Source organism: Stomoxys calcitrans, chromosome 1, assembly GCF_963082655.1.
Source record: "Stomoxys calcitrans chromosome 1, idStoCalc2.1, whole genome shotgun sequence".
NCBI classification, from domain to species: Eukaryota; Metazoa; Arthropoda; class Insecta; order Diptera; family Muscidae; genus Stomoxys; species Stomoxys calcitrans.
The window spans coordinates 206922604-206947562 of NC_081552.1; the positions used below are offsets into that span (position 1 = coordinate 206922604).

A 24959-nucleotide genomic window follows, 5' to 3' on the forward strand; every position below is an offset into this window, starting at 1 on the left:
GCAAGGATCGAAAAGAGGAAGGGGAAATATTTAGAAAAATAAAATAATGATGAAGCTTGCAAAACAAATTTATCAGACTTTTCTTTAAAATCAAAATTGAACATACAAACAAAAATTTTTGTGAAAATCTGAATTTCGACAATAGCCGTCCAGCATATAGATACTGGTTAAACAACATATAAATAATTGTATATGGAATGGAATTTTGTCTCCTGATGCGAGAATTCCACATGAGAACTAAGTAGACAAACTGCTGCAGTTCATAGAGTGACATTTCGGCACTTTTAACCCATTAACGTTGAATCGGTAAAAAAAATACCCAAAAATAGAGCTGCTTTAGAAAAATTATATCTTGAGTTCCGAGTCCCCTGAAATTAAGTTTTCCAATATATTTTATTCACCAATAAGTTTTTTGGTCGCACAAGTGTTTTTATGAATAAAAAGCGCCATCTATTGCTCATACCTGCAATGGCTCATGGTCAGTGAAATGCTAACTGTAGTTGTTCTTTATCGTTCAACAAATCTTTAACAGCCATGCAAAGTCTCGGATGTTTCATTAAATTCTAAGTTATGGAATAAAATAGACTAGTAATGGTACATTACAATTCATTGACCACATCGATTTAATGTGTTAAGCCACATTTATTATGTCATTCTTCCAATTATTAGTGCAAATGGCATTGTTGAACAACCACAATAAGACAATTTTTGTTTAGGTTGCTCTTGCTGCTGCTTTACGTTACGGCATGTACTAATTTAATTTTTACTGTTCGCCTCTGTAATCAGTTGACGTGTTAACAACATGGACGGTTTCATGATGGTAAATATATTTGTTTTTTTTTGCTGAAATAATACTTGAATTTAATGAAAATCTATTCAAATATGTTATTTTATAGGATATTATTAAGGGCATGTGCATTATGGATAACGATGGCAATCGTATATTGGCCAAATACTATGACAAAAATATCTTGGCCACCGTAAAGGAGCAGAAGGCCTTTGAGAAGAATCTCTTTAGCAAAACACATCGTTCCAACACAGAAATCATTATGCTGGATGGTCTGACGTGTGTCTACAAGAGTAATGTGGATTTATTCTTCTACGTCATGGGCAATGCCTATGAGAATGAGCTGATATTGTTGTCGGTGTTGAATTGCCTATATGACTCCATCAGTTTGATATTGAAGAAGAATGTGGAGAAACGTTTGGTATTGGATAACTTGGAAATAATCATGCTGGCATTTGATGAAATATGTGATGGAGGGTAAGTTTTGCCAAACAACAAAAGAAATGAAGCAAACAAAAGAATATTGTATGATTCAGTGCTATGGCCAGAACAGCTGTTTTACCTAAGTGAAGAATTAGCCGGTGAGACATATAAGACTACAAACTTCACGGCTGCCTTATACATTGCTTATGTTACAGGGGTGATAGGTTTCCGCAACGGTGTACAAGAAAGCCAAACTCCACTTTGAGTTCTATCCATACGTATTACATTGTTACTGATCGATCGGGTTGCAGGTGTCACTTTGCCTAGTTTGATGAAAAGCAGCGACCACGATGTTCTTTCGGTGTAAACCAGGGGCCGAATTACCGCGTACGAGATTCAGATCCAGATCTGGGTCTGGCTAAGCAGTTAAAGAGGTGTCTTGTGGTCCGATTACAACCGGGAGACAAGTCCTCTATATTAGTCGAGGCGGCTGCATCTGCCGGATCATTATTGAGGCAGAACTACTCTGGTTTACAGGGGGTGGTCGACTTTTATACCCACCACGTTAGGATCTCGAAATATTGATCTGCGACCCCGTAAAGTATATATATTCCGATTCGTCCCGACATTCTGAATCGAACTAGCCCTTTCCGTCCGTCCGTTCGTCTGTCGAATGCACGCTAAAATTTGAAGGAGTAAAGCTAGCCGCTTGAAATTTTGCACGAATACCTCTTATTAGCGTAGGTCGGTTGGGATTGTAAATAGGCCATATCGGTTCATATTTTGATATAGCTGTCATATAAACCGTTCTTTGATCTTGACTTCTTGAGCCACTAAAAGGCGAAATTTGTATCTGATTTGGCTGAAATTTGGCAACTGTGCTAAATATGGTTTACAATAAATAAGTCCATAACCTGATATAGCTGCCTATTCACCACATCTGTTACCGAGTCTGCATGAATGTTGTCCAGACTCTCTCTTGTAGCGCTGAACCTCTCGTTCTAGATGACGAAGATCCATCTTGAGGCTTCTGGGCGGTGGATCCACAAGATGATGATTTGGATGCTTGCAGACAAAAAATACCAAGATCAAGGCCAGCCAGGTACAGTATGTAACTGAAATGAAAGATATTTTGGTGTAGAATACGGAACTGATATCGAAAGTTCAGGACAAGCGTTAGCAGACAGTCCCACCACCAAAAGAACTCTAGCATACAGCTTTTTGGGGTCAAATGAGCAATATCAATCGACAAGGATCCATAGGTCTCTGAAAATTTCCGCCTGAATGTATTTTAATGAAAGCTTTTAAAGAGTAGAATAAAAATATCCCGGCAGGGGATAGCTGTGAGCACCACACAGGCTGGAGCATTGAGGTCCAATCTGTGTGGTGTTCATTGCTCTCACGATAAGCTTAGCTGCGAGCTAACGGGCGCGTCTACAGATTGCGGATAGTGGAATGCTCCATACGTAGAGATGGGCGATGGGTAAATACAAAAATTGGGTAAATACTCATTTATACCCAAAAGCTGGGTATTTAGAATTTTGCAGATATCTTGGGTTTAAAACAAATTTTGATGATTTCGTATTCTGTGTATATACCTGATCCTCTGATCTCATAAAGTCGGATTTTTTAGTTTTATGTAGCCGCTATATATCCAGACTTAAAGTTTTGAGGCAATAAATTTGTCATTTTTCATCCAATTTCGATGAAATTTGGCATAGTGAGTTCTGGTAGACCCCTATTCATTTCTGGCAAATAACCAACGCTTGGGTATTTATTGTGAAAATACCTTTTTTGGGTATTTCTAAATTTGCAGATATCTTGGGTTTAAAAAAATTTTCCAAACAATTTTTGATGATTTCGTATTCTTTGTATATAAACCTAATCTCCTAATCTCACAAAGTCTTTATATAGCAGCTATATAGACCGATCTCCAGACTTAAAGTCTTGAGGCAATAAATTGGTAATTTTCCATCCAATTTCGATGAAATTTGGCACAGTGAGTTCTGGTAGACCCCTATTCATTTCTGTGAAGTGCGGTTCTGATCGGACTATATTTGGATATAACTGCCCTTAGACCGACCACTTGATCTCCCGATATAAGGTATTGAGTCCATTAAAGATCCATTTATTTTCCCCAATTCGATGAAACTTGGTACAGTGTGTTCTACCCATTTCTGTCAAATATGATACAGATCAGACCATATTTGGATATAGCTGCCATATATACCGATGTCCCGATATTGTTTAATAAGCCTATAAAAGGTACATTTTTCATCCTATTTCGATTAAATTTGGCACAGCGAGTTCCGGAACCCCTCTAAACCTTTTTTTTGAATATCGTCATATAGACCGATTTCCCGAAATAGAGTATTGAGCCCATAAAAGGAGCATTTTTCATCCGATTTTGATGAAATTTGAAACAATGCGTTTTGGCACCCCTCTTTGTTGAATATCGTCATGATTGGGCCATATAGGGAATGTAGACCAGATACTCTATACAATACTCCATATTGGAAGATCGGTCTATATGGCAGCTATATCCCAGCGTTGGGTATTTACCCGGTAAAAACCCATTTCTATCCATACGGAGTAGTTGCAACAGCAGTCGCGGACAATCAGCGGTATCAAGTGAAGAGTCTCAGAGGACGGGCGGCACCGGCTCTGCAGAAATTCTGAGTGCCTATGATGCTCGTTATGACAAGGGGAGTTATTGGCGACTTTAAATAACCAATGACCATCATGTTCCCGCGGCGAGCTTGCTCAACTACAGGACCTTAAACAACAACAGATTAAGAATATGTAAATGAAAATTTTGTTCTCCATATTGTATTGGGTTGCCCAAAAAGTAATTGCGGATTTTTCAGGTCGGCCAAAAGAAGTTGATGATGACCAAATCAAAGCATTAATCGAATTGGATCGTCATGTAACTGAGCGTGAGATAGGAGAGAAGTTAAATATACCAAAATCAACCGTTCATTATCACATAAAAAGTCTTGGACTGGTGAAAAAGCTTGATATTTGGCTACCACATGTATTGAAAGAAATGCATTTAACTAACCGAATCAACGCTTGTGATATGCACCTATCACCATAACTGGAGATGAAAAATGGATTGTTTACAACAACGTTAGTCGAAAACGATCATGGCCCAAGCATGGTGAACCAGCTCAAACCACTTCAAAGGCTGATATCCACCAAAAGAAGGTTATGCTGCCTGTTTGGTGGGATTGGAAGGGTGTGGTATATTTTGAGCTGCTTCCAAGGAACCAAACGATTAATTCGAATGTTTACTGTCAACAATTGGACAAATTGAATACAGCCATCAAGGAGAAGCGACCAGAATTGGTCAATCGTAAAGGTGTCATATTCCACCAGGATAACGCTAGACCGCACACATCTTTGGTCACTCGCCAAAAACTGAGTGAGCTTGGCTGGGAACTTTTGATGCATCCACCATATAGCCCTGACCTTGCACCATCAGATTACCATTTATTTCGATCTTTGCAGAACTCCTTAGGCTATAAAATCGCACTTGGTTCAGTTTTTTGCAGATAAAGGCCAGAAGATGGCAAAAGGTTATCGAACAAAATGACAATTATATATTTGATTAAAGTTCATTCTAAGTTTTATTAACAATGCATTTACTTTCTTTTAAAAAATCCGCAATTACTTTTTGGGCAAACCAATAGTTTCGGACAGAGAAGCGGAGAAAGATACGTTTCTATTTATTTAGGCCACAGAAGGTTCCTCTTACCTCTGCATGTTATTGTTTTTGTTCTCCACCTCTAAGTTGGAGTTTTGTGCGTCATAAAGTTTATATCCTTACTTGATTTGAGCCATACTTTTCATATCTTTTCATATGCATGTATTGATTGTTTCCAACACATATTTTTTACAGAATTATATTGGATGCCGATCCATCGTCTGTGGTGAAACGAGTTGATTTGCGTAATGAAGACATTCCCATTGCTGAACAGACTGTGGCACAGGTAACTAACACTTTAACTGGGCTCTTTTGGTAGTTAAATAGAAAATTTAAAATTTTGTATGAACAATTTTATAATTTATTTCGTAGCCTTGATCAACGTATATGTATGTATGTAAATGTGTTAATATACAACAATTTAATTTTATAAAAAAAAAAAAAACAAATTATAAAGAATGTTTTTATGATTTTGGTTCGTAATATCTTTAGTTAAAATATTATTATTTAGAACAAATTTGATATGTTTTCATTTAGTTTTCAACATTTGCGGTTTTCCAATATATTTTTTAGGTTCCTGCTTAGTGACATTGTAATTTTTGTTTGATAATTTTATTTTTCAATAAACATCTGAATGTACTTATCTATAAAAACCACACCTATATAACAGTTTTATTTCATATACTCATTTTTAATTAACCTCCCCCCTTTACCTTGTGTACCTTGGCCATTGTTACATCTAATCGTTACATTTAAATATTTACAGGTTTTCCAATCAGCTCGTGAACAGTTAAAGTGGTCCATACTCAAATAGAACACATTGAGAGAACCCTGTAACAACCCTACTACACACTTCTCCTACATTTCTGCATTCTTTTGATTAAGTTTGAAAAAATCCATTTTAAATGTTAATTTTTATAGCCCTACATTTTTGTTGTGAGTTATATATAAAATGACATCGATACATTCGAGTTTCTTTTTTACAATGCAAAAGGAAATATATATAGAAACTAAACACAATAAAAAGAATATTCATTTATTGTAATATTAAAATAAATATTTATGTATAAATAATAGCTATAAATTGTAATAAATCTAAAAGAAATTATTGCCAAAAATACCTAAAAAATTTGAAATGGGAAACCAGCAAAAGGCTGCATTAAGAGTGGCCCATACCAATTTTTTTTCTAAGCTTGCAAAGTTTCAGCTACCTAGGAATTTGTTTTTTGGGGCAAATCAATAGTTGCTTTATGTTGAAAGCCGAAATTTCATGGAAATTTTTTCTCTTTACATAACTAGGTGGCCTGGCTAAGCACTTAGCTACACCCATAGGTGTATGCGATCCCCTTTTGACATGGTCTAAATTTGAAAATTACTAATATTTGTACTAGCTGACCCGGGCCGGCTCCGCTGCGCCTTCTTTTACTTTATATGGAACAAAAGTTTCCTTGGAATATTTGTTTTCGACAATTAAAGATCTTTTAGTGGAATACCATGCAAACTGGACTAACAGTTTAACAATATAAGTGCCTTTATCTAAATCCCACATGATCTTTATTGGTCTACGAATTTAAGTTTGGATGTAAGGTGTACTCCATTCTTAAAATATTTGGTTGCCCAAAAAGTAATTGCGGATTTTTTAAAAGAAAGTAAATGCATTTTTAATAAAACTTAGAATGAACTTTAATCAAATATACTTTTTTTCTAAAGCAAGCTAAAAGTAACAGCTGATAACTGGCAGAAGAAAGAATGCAATTACAGAGTCACAAGCTGTGAAAAAATTTTGTCAACGCCGACTATATGAAAAATCCGCAATTACTTTTTGGGCAACCAATACTTCATTTCAGCCCAATATTCTCATGATGTCTGATTTAGCGGTGTTTTCGGGGGAGAGGTGGTCCCCCAGACACTTGGCCCTAAAAAAATATCAACATCGTGCTCTTCTCTCCAATACCATTTATTTAAACCCCATATTGCCATTGGCTTAAGAGGAGTTTACAGGATGAGGCGTCCCCCAAACACATGGTCTCAAAATAGGTTATCAAATTCGTTTTCTAATCTCAAATACCTTTCATTTGAGCCACATATTGGCATGGTCGAAAAATTTTTTTTCTTTGGGGGTGTTTTGGGAAAGGGATGATGCCCTAAATACATGGCCCTACTTTTGGATATCAAATTCGTATTCTACTCCCAAATACCTTTATTTGAGTCCCATATTGCGATGGTCACTAAAAAATTGCTGTTTGTGGGATATTTTGACCCCCAGAAAATTGGTCCCGAAAATGGGTATTTATTCTTGCTCTACCCCTCAATTCCTTTCATTTAAGCTCCACATTGACATGGTCGGTAAATATGCCCTATTTAGGGGTGTTTTGGGGACTGGTGTGGTCCCCCAAACACTAAGCCCGGAAAATATATCAGCAACGTGCTCTATTCTCATATATCTCATATATCATTTATTTGAACCGTTTTCTAATCACATTTTAACTCCTTATTGCAAAAGTCAGCAAATATGTCCGGTTTGGGGTATTGGCCCTAAAAACTATGAATATATAGTTCCACTCTCTTTAAGACCCAAATTGTCTTGGTGAGCTAATATGTCCTATTTGGGGGTTGTTATGGTGGTGGGACGTCCGCTAGACAGTTGGCCCCTAATGTTGATATCAGATACGTGGTCTACTCCCACATACCTTTAATTTGAGTCCCATAGTAGGCAAACATGACCGGATTGGGGTTTTGTGGGATGGGCGGCCACTCAGTGAGTTGGCCTTGAAAATATATATCGGATTGGTGTTCCACTTTAAAATCCCTCTTATTTGAGCCTCATATTGCAATAGTCAGAAATTACTTACTATTTGGGTGGCCCCACATAAACTTTTTCCAGAATATTGCTATCAGATTAGTGCTTAACTCCCAAATACCTTTCATTTGAGCCCCATATTGCTATGGTCGTAAAATTGTCCACTTTGGGGGAAGTTTTTGGTGAGATACGGCCCCCCAAACACTTGGTCCCATATTTGGATATCAGATTCGTATTCTACATTTAAATACCTTTTATTTAAGCCCCATATTGCCATGGACAGTAAATAAGTCCTATTTGTGGGGTGTTTTGGGGAAGGGGTGGACCCCCAGAAACGTGGTCCCACATTTGGATATCAGATACGTATTATACTCGCAAATACCTTTTATTTGATTCCCATATTGCCATCGTCGGTTAATATGTCCGATTTAGGGGTGTTTTGGAGCTTGGGATGGTCCGCCTAGCACTTGGTTCGACAATTGGATATCCGATACGTTTTCTTATCGTAAATACCTTTCATTTGAGTCCCATATTGTCGTGATTGGTCTAAATATATGTTTGGTAGTTTTTAGGGTGGGGCAGCCCCCCTAGGTACCCCATCCGAAATTTGGATACCAAATTTTTATTTTTAGGGTACTATATGAGAGCACACAAAATTTCGCTTAAATCGCACCACCCATCTCCGAGATCTGGTGTTTCTGAAAATTAGGGTAAAGGGGAGGGTCCGCCCCCCCTTCAGATATCAAAAAATGTAGTACCCTATTTTCACCACGGGGTCATTATGCACCATCTGTGAAAATTTCAAGAAAATCGGTTCAGCCGTTTCTGAATCTATAAGCAACACACAAACATACAAACAAACAAACAAACACAAATTGATTTTTATATATAAGATTTAAATCTCAAAAAACTTTCATTAGAATCCCATAGTATTCCGTTTGGTATGCATGTCCTTTTGGGTTTGGACGACTCCAAGGGAATAGACCGAAATTTTTATATAATTTTCATTTTATACTCTCAAATCCCTTTCGTTTGGGCCCCATCTTGTCCAGTTAATAATTTTGGGGTGTGGCTACCCGCCTGGGAATAGATTCCAAACTTTTCGTATTCTACTTTAAGCAAAGGGTGATTTTTAAGCTATTATCTTTTTGGCAACACTGGTTAAAACAGTTCACGCACGTTTCATGTTTCTATCAAAACTCACTGTTTCAAATTTCATCAAAATCGTATGAAAAATGGTCATTTTATGGGCTCAATAATCTATTTCGGGAGATCTATCTATATGGCAGCTATATCCAAATATGGTCCGATCTGGACGATATTCAACAAAAAGGTTTAGAGGGGTACCGGAACTCATTGAAAAAGGATTACACTATATTTATTACACTATATCGGGAGATCGGTCTATATGACAGCTATATCCAAATAGGGTTCGATCTGGACCACATTTCACAGGAATGGGTAGGGGTCTACCAGAACATACTGTGCCAAATTTCATCGAATTCGGGTAATAAGCGGATATTTTATGGGCTCAATTCCCTATATCGGGCGGTAGCTCTATAGGGCAGTTATATCCAAATATAGTTCGATCTGAACAGCACTTCACAGAAATGGGAAGGGGTCTGCCAGAACTCACTGTGCCAAATTTCATCGAATTCGGGTAACAAATGGATCTTGTATGTCCTCAATACCCTTTATCTGGAGATCGGGTGGTCGGTCTAAGGGCAGCTATTATCCAAATATAGTTCGATGTGATCCGCACTTCATAGAAATGAATAGGGGTGTACCAGAACTCACTGTGCCAAATTTCACCGAAATCGGATGGAAAATGACCAATATATTGCCTCAAGATTTTAAGTCTGGATATCGGTCTATATATAACTAAAATACAATTTTATGAGATCAGAATATCAGGTTCATATACAAAGAATACGAAATCATCAAAACTTGTTTGGGAAATGTTTTTGTACCCAGATATCTGCAAAATTATAAATTCCCAGCTTTTGGGTATAAATGGGTAAATACCCAGGTATTTACCGAATTTACCAGGTAAAAACCTTTTGGGTATTTACCCATTGCCCATTTCTACCCATAAAGTATACAAATTCTTGATCGTCTCGACGTTCTGAGTCGATATAGCCATGTCCGACCGTCCGTCTGTCGAAATCACGACAGACGTCATTTCGACTTACTACTGATGTAGGTCTCTAGGGATTGCAAATGGGCCATATCGGTTCAGATTTGGATATAGCTCCCATATAAACCTATGTCCCGATTTGACTTCTTAAGCCCCTGGGAGCTGTAATTTTTGTCCTATTTGGCTGGAATTTTGCACATAGCATTCTGTTTTGAATTCCAATAACTGTGTTAATTATGGTCCAAATTGGTTTATAAGCTGATATAGCTCCCATATAAACCGATCTCCCGATTTGACTTCTTGAGCCCCTTAAAGTTGCAATTTTTATCCGATTTGGCTGGAATTTTGCACATAGGGTTCCGTTATGTCTTCCAACAACTGTGCTAAGTACGGTCCAAATCGGTTTATAACCTGATATAGCTTCCATATAAACCGATATCCCGATTTGATATCTTTAGCCCCTGGAAGCTGCAATTTTTGTCCGATTTAAGTAAAATTTTGCACATAGGGTTATGTTATGACTTTCAACAAGTGCCATGTACGGTCCAAATCGGTTTATAACCTGATATAGCTCCTATATAAACTGATATCCCGATTTGACTTCTTGAGCCACTGAAAGCTGGAATATTTATCCGATTTGGCTGAAATTTTGCACATAAAGTTGTGTTATGACTTCCAACAACTGTGCTAAGTACGGTCCAAATCGGTTTATAAACTGATATAGCTCCCATATAAACCGATATCCCGATTTGACTTCTTGAGCCCCTGGAAGCTGCAGTTTTTGTCCGATTTGGCTGAAATTTTGCAAATAGGGTTCTGTTATGACTTCCGACAACTGTGTTAAGTACGGGCCGAATTGGTCTAGATATCCCGATTTGACTTCTTGAGCCCCTGGAAGCTTCAATTTTTGACCGATTTTGCTGAAATTTTGCACATGGGGCTATATTATGACTACCAACAATTGTGATAAGTACGATGCAAATTGGTCAAGAATTGATTAAGAATCTGATATAGCTCCCATATAAACCGATATCCCGATTTCACTTCTTGAGCACCTGGAAGTCGCAATTTTTATCGGAGTTGGTTGAAATTTTGCATTTGGTGTTCTTTGAGGACTTTTTATAACTGTGCCAAGTACGGTTCGTATAGCCTGATGTAGCTCCCATATAAACCGATCTCCCGATTTGACTTCTTGAGCTCCTGGAAGCTGCAATTTTTGTCCGATCCGGGCAAAAACTTGATATAGCTCCAACAATTGTGCCAAGTGCGGTCCAATCCTGTAAGAACTTGATGTAGCTCCCATGTAAACCGGTCTCTTGATCATCCTTGTTCTGTTCCTAGATCTTTTTTGGTGGTTGGGTTCCTTTTTTTTACTGAGGAACGCATTTCAGCAAGTGTCATACTGCAGAGCCTTATTAATTTTGCGGGGATACCAAACTCAGACTTGGCTTGATATACTTTTAAACGTAAAGGGGTATCGAAAGCGGTTTTGTAGTCACCAAAGAGATGGTGGGTGGTGATTTGTTTGCATCTGGGTATGCGTTCTTCTTGCCAATGGCCATTATGTTCCCACGGCGACCGGTCCTATGGGCCGGAACAAGCTTGTTTACCTATGGAGCTGGACAAGGATCGATATCTCCACATGCAAATGTGACTTCAACAACAACAACTGCGAGATTATGGACCGTACTATCGATTCAAATAAAGATTTCATGTATTTTTCTGAATTTTAAGAGTTTTTTTTAAACTTTCCTATAGCTCTTAAAAAATCACCCTTTATTTTCGTTTAAATCACATATTATTTCGATCGGTTCAAATGCCCGTTTGGGAGTGTTTTTTGGGTGAAGTGGCGTGGGACGCGTCCCCCGACACGTGAGGTCGAATTGATTGTTATATGAAGCTCGTATTCTACTCTTAAATACCTTTTATTGGGTATCAAATGAAAGGTATTTAAGAGTACTGCCCCAATCGGTAACCATGTCCGTTTGAGTGGGTTTTGGGGTAACCATGTCCGTTTGAGTGGGTTTCAGCGTCCCCAAAGTTGTATACCAATTTTGTATTTATGGGTTTACTATAAGTGTGGTTATGGTTACGGACAGGGTCCGCCCCCTGGAGGATATCACAAAATGAAGTACCCTATTTTTACCGGGGGCGGCTAAACTCTACCATCGGTGAAAATTAAATGAATATCGGTTCAGACTTTTTGAGTCTATTCGAAATTGATTTCTAGAAACTTCGATTTGCATCCGATTTGGCTGAAATTTGAAATAAAGACTTGTTTTGTGACTTCCAACATGCATGTCTAGTATGATCCGAATCGATCTATAAACTGATATAGCCAACCGCAAACCGATCTCCCGACTTTATTTCTTGAGCCTTCAGAGGGCGAAATTCTTATCCGATTTGGCTGAAGTTTTAAACTGTGACGTGTTTGTTCTATTATGATGTTGTTGTTGTCATCGTAGCCATATTTTCAGGTGGAGGTGGCGATCCTCGTTTCCGCGGCTTCCAATCGCCGCTGGAGTAGGGTGGCCATTGGTTATTTTAAGCCGCCAATAACCCACATTGTCATATTGAGCATCACAGGCACTTAGTATTTGTGCAAGAGCCGGTACCGCCCGGCCTCTCACTAAGACTCTCTGATTGTCCGCTTCTGCCGTTGCAGCTACTCCCTATGAAGCATTACACTATCCCCAACCTGTAGACGCACCCGGTAGCTTGCAGCTAAGCTTCTTGCGACAGCAATGAACATCACATCGATCGGACCTCAATGTTCCAGCCTGGGCGGTGCTCACAGCTATCCCCTGCCGGGGTCTGTTCTATGGTGAAATTTAGCTGGTCTTAAGCAGCATTGATTGGGGCCAATTATCTCATTGGACTTAAGTATTTCACACAATACGCTCGAGGGAATATAGGATACTTATTTCTCTATTGTTGACACATACTGTCCTGCCTCCTTTCTTGGGCACGGGCCGTAGTATGCTGAGGTTTCGATCATCGGGTATGCGTTTTTCTAGCCAGACGAGCTAATAATGCATGTGCCTTATACGGTCTTTGATAATTCAGCTGGTAACTTATTGGCTTCCGTCTTCTTGTACTTCAGACGGGTAGCTGCTTCCCTGAGCTCTTTCGGATTGGGCGATATACGTTCCATAACATCTTGATCGGTTCTGTGGTATATTCGCCGCCGCCACTATCGAGTACCAATAAGCACCACATGATTTTTATCTTTAACCAGATTTTCTTCTTTGCTTCTGCAAGAGCATGTGTCTTCACTAAAGCCATCGATTTGATGATACATTTTTCGATGATATTTCTTGGCTTCATTTTGGGGCCATCGCAGCTCAGAGGTTAGCATGTCTTGGGTTCGAATCTTGGCGAGAACATCATTCAGCAGTGGTTATCCCTTCCTAAACCTGGTGCAATGCCATGTAAAAACTTTTCCCCAAAGAGGTTTCGCACTGCTGCACGCCGTTCGGACTACTGTGCGGCAAAAAACCGTATCGCCATATCATAAACATTTAATTGACTAATAAAAAAGGAAAATCGAATCAACCAACCAACCAACAAAGTTAATGACACTCACCTATTAATTAAAGAAATACAATTGTGAAATGTTGTTCAATGTTATTCTTTTACAATTTGAAGACATTGTGTTTAAAATTTATTTTTGTAAGTGAAATGATGGTGGAGCATATACTCCTATTGCGTGCTCAAATAAACTTCAAAGGTTAGGTGCTTAAATAAACTTCAGGCTTAGTTGTTTAATGGCGCCAAGATCACCACATAAAGAATAAAAAAATAATGTGGTAAATAAATCAAATTATAGCAATAAAACCTTCAATACAATGAAAAGTTGGGACGAAGAAAGTGGTGATTAGGTTTTTTTTTGTTGTTTTCATTGTACCTTAATGTTTGGTGTGAACATTAGCCTGGTGCGTGGAAGTTATGGATTAATATTTCATCAACAATAGGTTTTTGAGGTAAAATTGCAAATTTTTCCATGCACATTTCACAAAGGAACAGGGGAAAACTTATCACATATCAATGAATGCAGTTCGATTCAAGTTTTAACTCAATGCTAAGGGGCTTCCTTTTTATAGCCGAGTCCGAACGGTGTGCTACACCTCTTTGGGGAGAAGTTTCAACATGGCGTAGTTCCTCACAAATGTCGCCAGCATTAGGTTCTCGCCAGGATTCGAACCCAGGCTTTTAACGTTATAGTATAATTTTCAATTACTTCTTCAAAAACGGTGATTGATATAATCATTTTCGTGATTAAAGCAGTATTAATTAAAAAATTTATTGGATCAATTAATTTCGTGATTGAAACGTATTTTAATTTTTTTCTGGGTAGGGCACTTGCGACAGTTCCAGATGTCCCACTCATACACATACAGATTAGGAATAGCAACTGCGGCTGTTCCATATTCCAGAAAAATCGGATAATAAATGTGGCTTTGATGGGCCTAAGACCTTAAATCGGCAGATCGATCTATATGGGGGCTATAACAAAATATAGTCCGATATAGCCCATCTTCGAACTTAACCTGCCTATAGATAAAACAAATCTGTGCAAAATTTTAGCTCAATATCTCTGTTTTTAAAGAGTGTAGCGTGATTTTAACAGGCATACAAACGGACGGACAGATTGACGGACAGGGCTAGATCGTCTTATATGTTTACGACCTCGAGCCTACGGTACTGGGTACAAAAATTATTGAAAATTTTTGAAATTTCCAATTAATTTTTTTTATTGATCCAATTAAGAAATGATTGAAATTTTCGAAATTTAAAATTGTTTCTTATTACCTACCTACTATAATTAGCTATGACAGAACATTTGTTCCACTAGCCGAACGTAGAATAGCGTTCCAAACGCCTCGACTTTCTGCGCCTCATTCTAAAATCTCTGACACCAAGTTTCGAGGTGTCTCTCATCACTTGATCTTTCCATCGGGCTTTTGGTCTTCCCGGTTTGCGTGTACCACCGTGTTTGTCTTCAAAAGACTTCGATGCTGAAACTTCTTCATCCATTCTGACAACATGACCTAGCCAACGCCGCCGTTGTATTTTGATGCGTGTAACTATGCTATCGTCGTCATACAGCTCGTGGTTCATACGTCGCCTATATTCTCCATTAACGCAAACTGGTCCATTTATATCTTACGAAAAATCTCTCTCAAATACTCCAAGCACTACCTCATCTGCTTTCACAAGTATCCATGCCTCAGAACCTTATAACAACACGGGTAGTACAGCAGTGTCTTGTATAGTGTAATCTTCGTCTGTCGAGAGGTGGCCTTGTTTCTAAACTGCTTACTTAGTCCAAAGCAGCATCTGTTTGCCAGTATTATTCTTCGCTTTATCCCAAAACTGATGTCATTCGTTTCGGTTACGGCGGTGCCAAGGTAGACAAAGTTACTGACTCATAGTTGTGGTTCCCAACTTTTTCCATTTTCTTTATCTGCTCGGTTGTATAAGGCGTTTTGGGAGTTGAAACCATTCATTTCCTCTTATCTCCAGACCCATTTTCACTGACTTTCTTTCGATTCTTTCAAAGGCTGCAGTTATTACTTCCGGTTACCGATCTATAATGTCGATGTTGTCGGCATAAGCGATAATCTTCTCATATAATATTCTTCAGCAGGATATTTAAGAGATCACATGATAGGCTGTCTCCTTGTCTGAAACCTCGTTTGGTATTGAATGATTCGGAGAGATTCTTTCCAATTCTTACTGAGGAACGCGTATCAGCAAGTGTCCTCCTGCAGAGTCTTATTAATTTTGCAGGGATACCAAACTCAGACTTGGCTTGAAATACCTTTGAACGTAAAGGGGTATCAAAAGCGACTTTGTAGTCAACAAAGACTTTTCCAGGATTTGGAGCAGTGTGAAAATCTGGTTCAGGGTGGATTTACCAGGTCTAAAGCCGCTTCATAGCGCCCAAATATCTCATTGACTTTTGGTATTAATCTTTGACACATTACGCTCGAGAGTATCTTGTATGCGATGGGGAGGAGATTTATTCCTCTGTAGTTGGCACATTTCGTCTTGTCTCCTTTCTTGCATACGCGACATAGTATGCTGAGGTTCCGATCATCGAGTATGCGTTTTTATAGCCAGATTGCGCAGATAAGCTGATGCATACGTCTTATCAGCCTGTTGCTTCCGGTCTTAAATACTTGAGCGGGTAAGCCGTCGGCTCCTGCTGCCTTGTTGTTCTTTAGTTGGGGCACTGCTACTTGGACCCCATTCTGACTAAGAGGTAAATATTCTATGCCATTATCATTGATTGGTTCTGCGGTATCCTCTTCGCCGCCAACGAAGAGGATACCGCAATCCAATCTAATTAAAAACAATGATTGAAATTTCCGAAATATTCGATTAAGTTTTTTTTTGAATCAATTAAAAATTTAATTGATGCAAATGTTTTATTAAAATTTTTGCGAAAAGCGCGCTGTATAGGATGCACCCTCAATTTCGATCCCCCATGGTTCTCATATCTAAAACTCCTGAAACACGAATTTGAGGTTAATGTTTGGGGCCATGATCACTTCTTAAAATGCAACGAATTATTACAGAAAGAGTAGCGAGGCGGATTTATGTCTTGCTACTGACAATAGACCAACACACTCATAGAAAAAAGTTCTGAATAGCAATAGCAAACACTGTTTGCTGAATTTTAGTAGTTAATTTTGCTGCTATTGTTGCAGTAGTTTTGCTATTACAGCAGTAGTACTGCAATTCCAGAGCAGCAGTTTTACTGCTGAAAGGTCTGTTGTTTGCTGAAAATGAAGCAAAATCGGGAGATTGAATTATATGGGAGCTGTATCGAGCTATAGATCGATTCAGACCATTTAATTTTAAAGGTCATGGGAGAAGCTTACACAAAATTTCTGCCAAATCGGACCAGAATTGCGCCCTCTACAGGCTCAAGAAGTCAAGATCCCAGATCGGTTTATATGACAGCTATATCGGGCGATGTACCGTTTTGGAAGTGATACCGAAACACCATCTAGAGGCTCAAGAAGTCAATACCCCAGATCGGTTTATATGGCAGCTATATAAAAACATGGACCGATTTGGCCCATTTACAATCCCAACCGACCCACACCAATGAAAAGTATTTAGGAAATTTTCAATAAAAAATTTAATTGAATCGATCATTTTTTAATTGAAGATGGAGTTTTTTACCCTCCACCAATTTCGTCATTTCGTTTCTAACACCTCGAAATATGCGTCTAAGACCCCGTAAAGTATATATATTCTTGATCGTCAAGACATTTTAAGTCGATCTAGCCATGTCTGTCCATCTGTCGAAAGCTCGCACACTTTCGAAGGAGTTATGCTAGCCGCTAGAAATTTTGCACAAATACTTCATATTTGTTTAGGTTGGTTGATATTGTAAATGGGCCAAATTGAACCATGTTTTGATATAGCTGCCATATAAACTGACCTTGGGTCTTGACTTTTGGAGCTTCTAGAGTGCGCAATTCTAATCCGACTTGGCTGAAATTTTGCATGAGGGGTTCTGGTATGACTCCCAATAACTGTGATCTCCCGATTAGACTTCTGAGCCTCCAGAGGGCGCAGTGCCTATCCGATTTGACTGAAATTTTGCATGACGTATTTCATTACGACTTTTAACAACTGTGCTAAGTATGGTTTAAATCGATCCATAACCTGATATAGCTGCCATATAAACCGTCCTTAGATCTTAACTTCTTGAGCTTCTAGGGGGGCGCAATTCGTATTCTATTTAGCTGAAATTTTGCGTGTAGTATTTTGTTTTGGCTTCCTACAACTGCTTCAAGTATGGTCTAAAGCAGTCCATATCCTGATACAGCCGCCATATAAACCGATCTCCAGATTAGACTTCTTGGGTTTCTAGAGGGCGCAATTCTTAACCAACATGGTTGAAATTTTGCATATGTCATTTTGGTATGACTTCCAAGAACTGTTCCAAGAATGGTCTAAATCGGTATATAACCTGATATAGCTGCCATATAAACCAATTTCACAGTTTCACAGTTTGAGCCTCTGGAGGACGCAATTATTACTCGATTTGCCTGAAATTTTGGAGGTGGTGTTGTTCTATGACTGATGTTTTTCCATTTGAAAATGTCATTCAAAGAATTTGACGAATGCGATTCATGGTGGAGGGTATATAAGATTCGGCCCAAAGATTCGAACTTAGCACACTTTTACTTGTTGTTCTTAAAATCTTATTGAGATTCATTCCATTGCAGGATTTTTTTCCGGCTTTGGACCATTGTTTAGTGCTTTCTTTTCAAAGAATAGCATAGCAAAAAAGATTTAAAGGTGGGCAAAAGTGTGGTGTTGCTAGAAGCATTTGACTGGCTATTCATATAGCGATTTCATTTTCGACCAAGCAAAATCATCAGCGGACAATGTCAACAACACACTTTTGCTGAGTTTTAAATGTCTTTTTGCTATGCTATTCATTGAATAGAAAACACTAAACAATGGTCTAAAGCCGGACAATATCTTGCAATGGAATCTCAATAAGATTTTAAGACCAAAAAAAAAAGCGCAAACAGGCAAACCAAAAGAAAACACCACTGGCAGCATCAACCGTTGGGCGATCGCCGTGCGAAGAGCAAAAGAGTTTTTTATTGGATGAGTTGGATTTGAATAAGGGAAGTAAGATTTGATTTTTTTTTCTATTGCGCTTGTGAAGCAAGTCGTCTAAAAGAGCCCTGTTCAAATTCAAATGTGTGCTTTACAACCTACTCTAGTTGGGATGGTATGTTAAGCACCATGATCCACTTCACATCATCCGCTGATGATTTTTCTGCGATACGGATAGCCAGTCTAATGCTTCAAGCAACAACACGCTTTTGCAGACTTTTAAATCTTCTGCTATGCTATTCTTTGAATAGAAATCATTTCACAATGGTCTAAAACCGGACAATATCCTGCAATGGAATCTGGAAAACGAGCAACAGAGAGAGCTGTTGTCTGGCGTTCGAACCATCAATACAACTTTCAACAGATGCACAAAATCATGTGTAGTACGGAAGAAGTGTAATTTGCCACAGAAAAAAAGTCTGGCATTTCACAAAAATACATGCATTGGGAAAAAGTACAGCTAATAGACAGGGATGTCGAGCGTGGTTAATGTGGCAATTGTTTCATAGATGCGTTTTCGCAATTAATACGATTCATATACAACATACCAACGCACGGCCCTTGAAGCCATCACACCTAATATGGATAAAAAGTCTTCTAACCAAAGACGAAATGCGTCCCATAGTGCTTGGTGCGTGTTGCTATCTTTGGCTTTCCTTTTCCAATCTCCGATCTTTGAGCTCGTCTCGAAATAGAAACAAACAAAGATTTTATTTTTAATTGAAAATTTTGTATCGATTTTTTTTTCAGTGTACCATGCATGGTTCAATATGTTCTCTGAACCTGTTGTAAAGTTGTTACTTTGCACTTGCAGTCCGGCGCCGCCCTTCAAACTACCAAGGATTAAGATTGTTTGGTCTATATATGCTTCTGTATAGTCAGTGGATTGTCCTCGCATTTGGGGCCCCATTTTGAGCCTAAGGCATTTGTGTTGAGTAGATACGTCCGTAACTTAGGTTATTTGATTAGAATTAAGAAAAAAAAAACATTAAAATCGTTTAGCCCAGCGTATTTAATGCCCAATTGCGGAAGACGGTTTAAAAAATAATATTGTGATGTCATTCTCCACCAAAGTCAACCCCATATTTGATCTTCAATTGGTGGTGTGCATATAACGTATTTGTGGACGCAGTGCGTCATGGGCAAACAAACTCATTTCTTTGCAATTTGTCGAGAGGCAAATAACGTTATCAAAGAACACACACCGACCGACCACCGACGACAACGGCAGTTCACACCAAAATGTCAATTAAATAATTATCATATTAATTGCTGTCCGAGCAATGATGGATGGTTGGACGGACGGATCGGTTGTTCTACAATGCCTGCCATATATCATGGCACTGGTGCTGCCAATCGACACGCCATACAAATAAAAGGGAAAATTTTCCCCAATAAACGTTTAAGCAAAAAAAAAAATCTAAAAATCTAAATCAAAAAAATTTAAAAACATACTCGAACATACATACTAGGGTACATAAATGTCATCAAATATACGATAGACTTGCAAAATTTATAACTCATAGGAAAAATACCTGCCAAAGTCAATGGCGTGACGCGGAGTATGCAATAAACCAAATATGTTAGAAATTATATTGGACACTGGCAAAGGGGCGTTTAGAAAAACTTTTTAATTTGATATGAGAATTATGGTCCGAAAGTGAAGAGAGGAAAAACAAATAAAGCGGACAGCGCCGAACTTTGAATAGGTTAGGTAAGGTTAGGTTGAAAAGAGGGTGCAGATATTAATCCGCTCAATGCCACTATGGACATACACCTAAGCCAGTAATCGGCTTGTTGTGCGCTCTAAGAACTATAGAGTAAACTCTAAAAAGAAAAATTTTAAGTTAGGAGTTCCGTGCTACTTACAGAATCCTTAATTGTTTTCAATACCACTCCCCTAAGTTGGTTAATGTCTGGTATTGTGTCCTCACCTAAGTACCGGCTCAATCATCTTCCACGCATGCCCTACAACACATGCTATCACCTGCCGCACCGATTTTACATAAGTGAGCTCGTAGCCCTATGTGTCCCGTCATAATACCCATCGCTATACTGACCTTCTTCTTGCTTCCTTTCAGCAATAGCCTTGTCTTTTCACGATCTGGATCCCCTTCATAGGATTTTCGACGTCCTACCGACCGTTTCGCTGTTTCACAATGTTGCATGCGCATTCTTCGCCCACTCCCTTAACTCGGACCCCAAAGGCTTCGGGTTAACCAAGTTTATTGACGGCTGTCCTCTGGCCTTCACCGCCAAATCGTCTGCCCTTTCATTTTCCCTTACTCCGTTATGGCCCGGCACCTAAACGATGCGGATTTTGCCATCCTCAGAGAAGGCGTTAATCTCCTTTTCACACTGCAAGACTGTTCGTGACTTTATTGCCTTTATGGCAATTTTACTGTCGGATTTTCGACGTCCTACCGACCGTTTCGCTGTTTCACAATGTTGCGTGCGTATTCTTCGCCCACTCCCTTAACTCGGACCCCAAAGGCTTCGGGTTAACCAAGTTTATTGACGGCTGTCCTCTGGCCTTCACCGCCAAATCGTCTGCCCTTTAATTTTCCTTTACTCCGTTATGACCCGGCACCTAAACGATGCGGATTTTGCCATCCTCAGAGAAGGCGTTAATTTCCTTCTTTGACTTTATTGCCTTTATGGCAATTTTACTGTCGGTAAAGATGTTCACACTCGACATCCTCGCGTTACCACCACACCACTTCACGCATTCCAGGATCGCCCGGATCTCCTCCTGCAGGACAGTATTATGGTCAGGCAGTCTAAAACAGATCTCAGTACCTGGGTTCTCAATGTATACCCCCAGGCCCACTCTGCCCTCTAGCTTTGATCCATCCGTGTAACTAGATCTTCCAGATGGCAATACTAGGGCTCCGTCAATACAAGACTGTGACGATAGCAGCAGTACCTCGCACTCGATCCCAAGGTTCATCTCAGGTATCCGATCGGAAATCTCTTTACTTCCTTCCAGGTTTCCTATCTTCGTCTCGATTATACTGCGATGGTATGAGCTGCTCCCATCCTCAATTCATTTTCCCATCGCCTTAAGTCTCATAGCTGCAATGGCTGCCTCACACTTAATCTGTATGTCAATGGGTCGGATATCTAGACTAGTTTCCAGTGCTCTAGTGGGAGTGGTTCTCATCGCTCCGCCTATGCCAAGACAATATGTTCTCTGAACCTGTGGTATGGTCCTTATGTTGCACTTTTTCTCCATAGCATTCCACCAAACTACTGAGGCGTAAGTAAGTATTGGTCTAATCACGCTCCTGTAGAGCCAGTGCACTATCCTCGGATTCAGGCCCCATTTCGAGCCTACGGCCCGTCTACGTGGTGCCCAACATCTGTGAGACTTCTCAGTACGCTCCTGAAGTGACACTTCCAATTCAGTTTCCTGTCCTTTGAATAACTATCAGCTTGGATTTATTACTAACCCAAGAACAGGATGACCTAATATGAGCCTGCACAGATCCAACTTCCAAATTTCATGAACTCGAGTAAAAACTTCAAAATCTATGACCTTTATTCATAAAATTTATTGACTTAAAATAGGTTCTGTCCTCGAGACCTATTACGTTGGGGTATATTCAGAAGTCAGAGAATATATGGACAATGTCTAGTGAGGAAACACTAGAACTACTCGTTGATACACATTTCCCGGGAATTTCTCCAACGGACAACGTGGTGCCAGAATAGGTTGTCACTGGTATGTATTCGTCGGAGGCTATTACGGAATTTGTCCAGGCCCTGATGATGTATCATCGGTTGAATTACAAGCTGTGTTTGATAGACTGGTTCTCTGGCTTAGGGAGATATACTCTGCTTGTATCAGAATGTCTTATATACCTGTGGGATGGAGGGACACGAAGGTTATTTTCATTCCGAAAGCAGCAAAACCTTACCACACGAAGGCGAAAGATTTTCGTCCTATTAGTCTGTCATCCTTTATGCTAAAGACTCTTGAGAGGTTGATAGAAACATATCTCAGGCCAACGAAAGGCAGCATGCATATGGTAAAGGCAAATCCACTAAAACAGCCCTTCACGACCTAGTCGGTTACATAGAGGGTTCTCTCGCTGTCAAGGAATATACAATGGTAGCATTTCTTGACATTGAAGGTGCTGTCAATAAAGTAAAACCGACGTCAATCATGAAGGAGTTGGAGTTTCCAGGCATCAACTTTAACTTAAGAAAGTTTATTAATAACTTACTTACTAAAAGATGCATTACGAGAGTCTTGGGACCTGTGGATCTTAAAAGATGGGTCAGCAGAGGAACACCTCAAGGAGGTGTACAATCTCCTCTACTTTGGGATATAGTTAACAATATATTATTGTCTCTGCAAGAAAAAGGCGTAAAAGTGGACGCGTATGCTGATGTCGTGGCTATTGCGGTTAGGAGAATGTTTCCCAGCACTCTAAGAGATATACTTCAGGAAGCTCTACGTGCAACAGCGAAGTGGGCTACTGAAAGTGGTCTAAGTATAAATCCGTGCAAGACAGAAGTAGTTATTTTCAGCAGGAGATACAAGTTGCCTACAGCGGAACCTGTTTCCTTGGGTGGAGAGAATGTTCCATTTACAGAAAGCACAAAATACCTGGGTGTTTTGTTGGACAAGAAATTGGAAATCGGAAATCCAACATTTTGGAAAGGGCAAGAAAGGCCACTCTTGCCCTATACACCTGCAAGAGAGTCATTGGCAAAAGTTGAAGGTTTACACCGCGGGTCATGCATTGGGTATATACTGCAGTTGTCAGACCTATAATGCTATAAGGTGTTGTGGTCTGGTGGACGGCGCTTCAAAAGTCCACCTACTGCTCAATACTTAACCGGATCCAAAGAATGGCTTGTTTGTGCATCACAGCCGCACTGAGGACGACACCATCTGATGCACTGAATTTAATGCTACATCTTATGCCTATGGACATTGAGGCTACATGAATTGCAGCGACTACTGCCATGAAGTTAAGGGAGCTTTCTCATTGGTCATGTGGCGGCTATGGACACTGTGTTATACTCGATAAAATATCCGATGTTCCAGGCAGTGTGGATTGCACCCTACCTGAGCCGTTTTTTGATAAAAATTACTGTACTGTTCTATTCCTGATAGAACCGATTGGAACTACGATATCCCTGGTAACACAAGTTACATAAACTTCTATGTGGATGGTTCCAAACTAAACGACCAGGTGCGCTTTGGGGTGTACTCTAAAGATCTAGTACTGGTCATATCGAAAAGGTTACCCGACCACTGCAGTGTGTATCAAGCAGAGATCCTTGCAATTATGGAAGTGGTGGAATGGGTAAAATATAATGTCATTACGACGATTGGCATAAATATCTTCTCATACAGCCAGGCAGCCATTAAATCCCTGGAGAATGTATTTTTGAACACAAAAACCGTACTCGACTGTCGCAAATCTTCCAACGAGATGGCTGTTCAGTTCAAAATTCACCTGTTCTGGGTGCCGGGCCACAGTGATATCCAAGGGAATTCTAAAGCGGTTGAGCTTGCGAGACTAGGAACTACCCTACACATTTCAGGGATACTGGAATCTGTGGGTATGCCTCTAAAGACATGTAAGCAAAGTTTTCAGGACCAGGCCCGAAGGACAACGAATGATAGATGGTCACAAAGAGGAGGCTGTGAACATTCCAAAACTATATGGGGCCTAATCTAGACTTGAAGAGGTCTACTGCTTTGCTGTCATTCTCAGTCATTGTGTCCATCATGACAGGTCACTAACGGAAAACATGCTGACAGACTGAAAATTGCCAGCTACGACTTTTGCAGAAGCTGTGAGAACATCAAAGAAGAAGAAGAGACTATAGAACACCTTCTGTGTGTGTGTCCCGCACCAGGTGTTCCACTTTAGGTTCTTATTTTTTTGAGAATCTGTCTGATTTAGCGGATGCGAACATTCGCAAGTTATTGGGCTGTTTTAAAGCGATCTGGATGGTTCAACGGTAGTAACTAGAAGGCGTATTCCTTCTTCTGTTCCTGTGGTATCACAATAGACGAAAACGTCTAAGTGAGTCCGATGGCAGACTGTCACTTAAACCTATCCTAACCTTACCTAAAATAGGTTTATTTTACAGTTCTTTAAATCTGTCTGTCAAACAAACCTATTTCAGATCTACAAAAAGTTTGGTGAATACCGGAATATATATGTATGTATGTATGTATGTAGGTCTTTATGGCAGTCAAAATTCGAAGTTTCAAATGAACTTATTGGGAAATGTCTTTTGTGCTCAAAATTTTAATGCTGTTTTGTTAATTACTTTCATTTCTTAGAAGCGGCACTATTCAAGCTACCAACATTGTTTTATAGTTTGACTCAAAATTTTTATACCCTCCACCATAGGATGGGGGGTATACTAATTTCGTCATTCTGTTTGTAACTACTCGAAATATTCGTCTGAGACACCATAA

The 24959-nt window shown here is 39.4% G+C and overlaps 1 protein-coding gene across 1 annotated transcript; it reads left to right on the forward strand.

Moving 5' to 3' along the window:
• The first annotated feature begins 749 nt into the window (after positions 1 to 749).
• On the forward strand, positions 750 to 5878 carry LOC106091820 (coatomer subunit zeta-1). The gene is made up of 4 exons (XM_013258495.2): positions 750 to 820; positions 897 to 1264; positions 5112 to 5202; positions 5683 to 5878. The coding sequence occupies exons 1-4, from the start codon at positions 803 to 805 to the stop codon at positions 5728 to 5730; spliced, it is 525 nt and encodes a 174-aa protein (XP_013113949.1). The 5' UTR covers positions 750 to 802; the 3' UTR covers positions 5731 to 5878.
• Positions 5879 to 24959: the final 19081 nt, after the last annotated feature.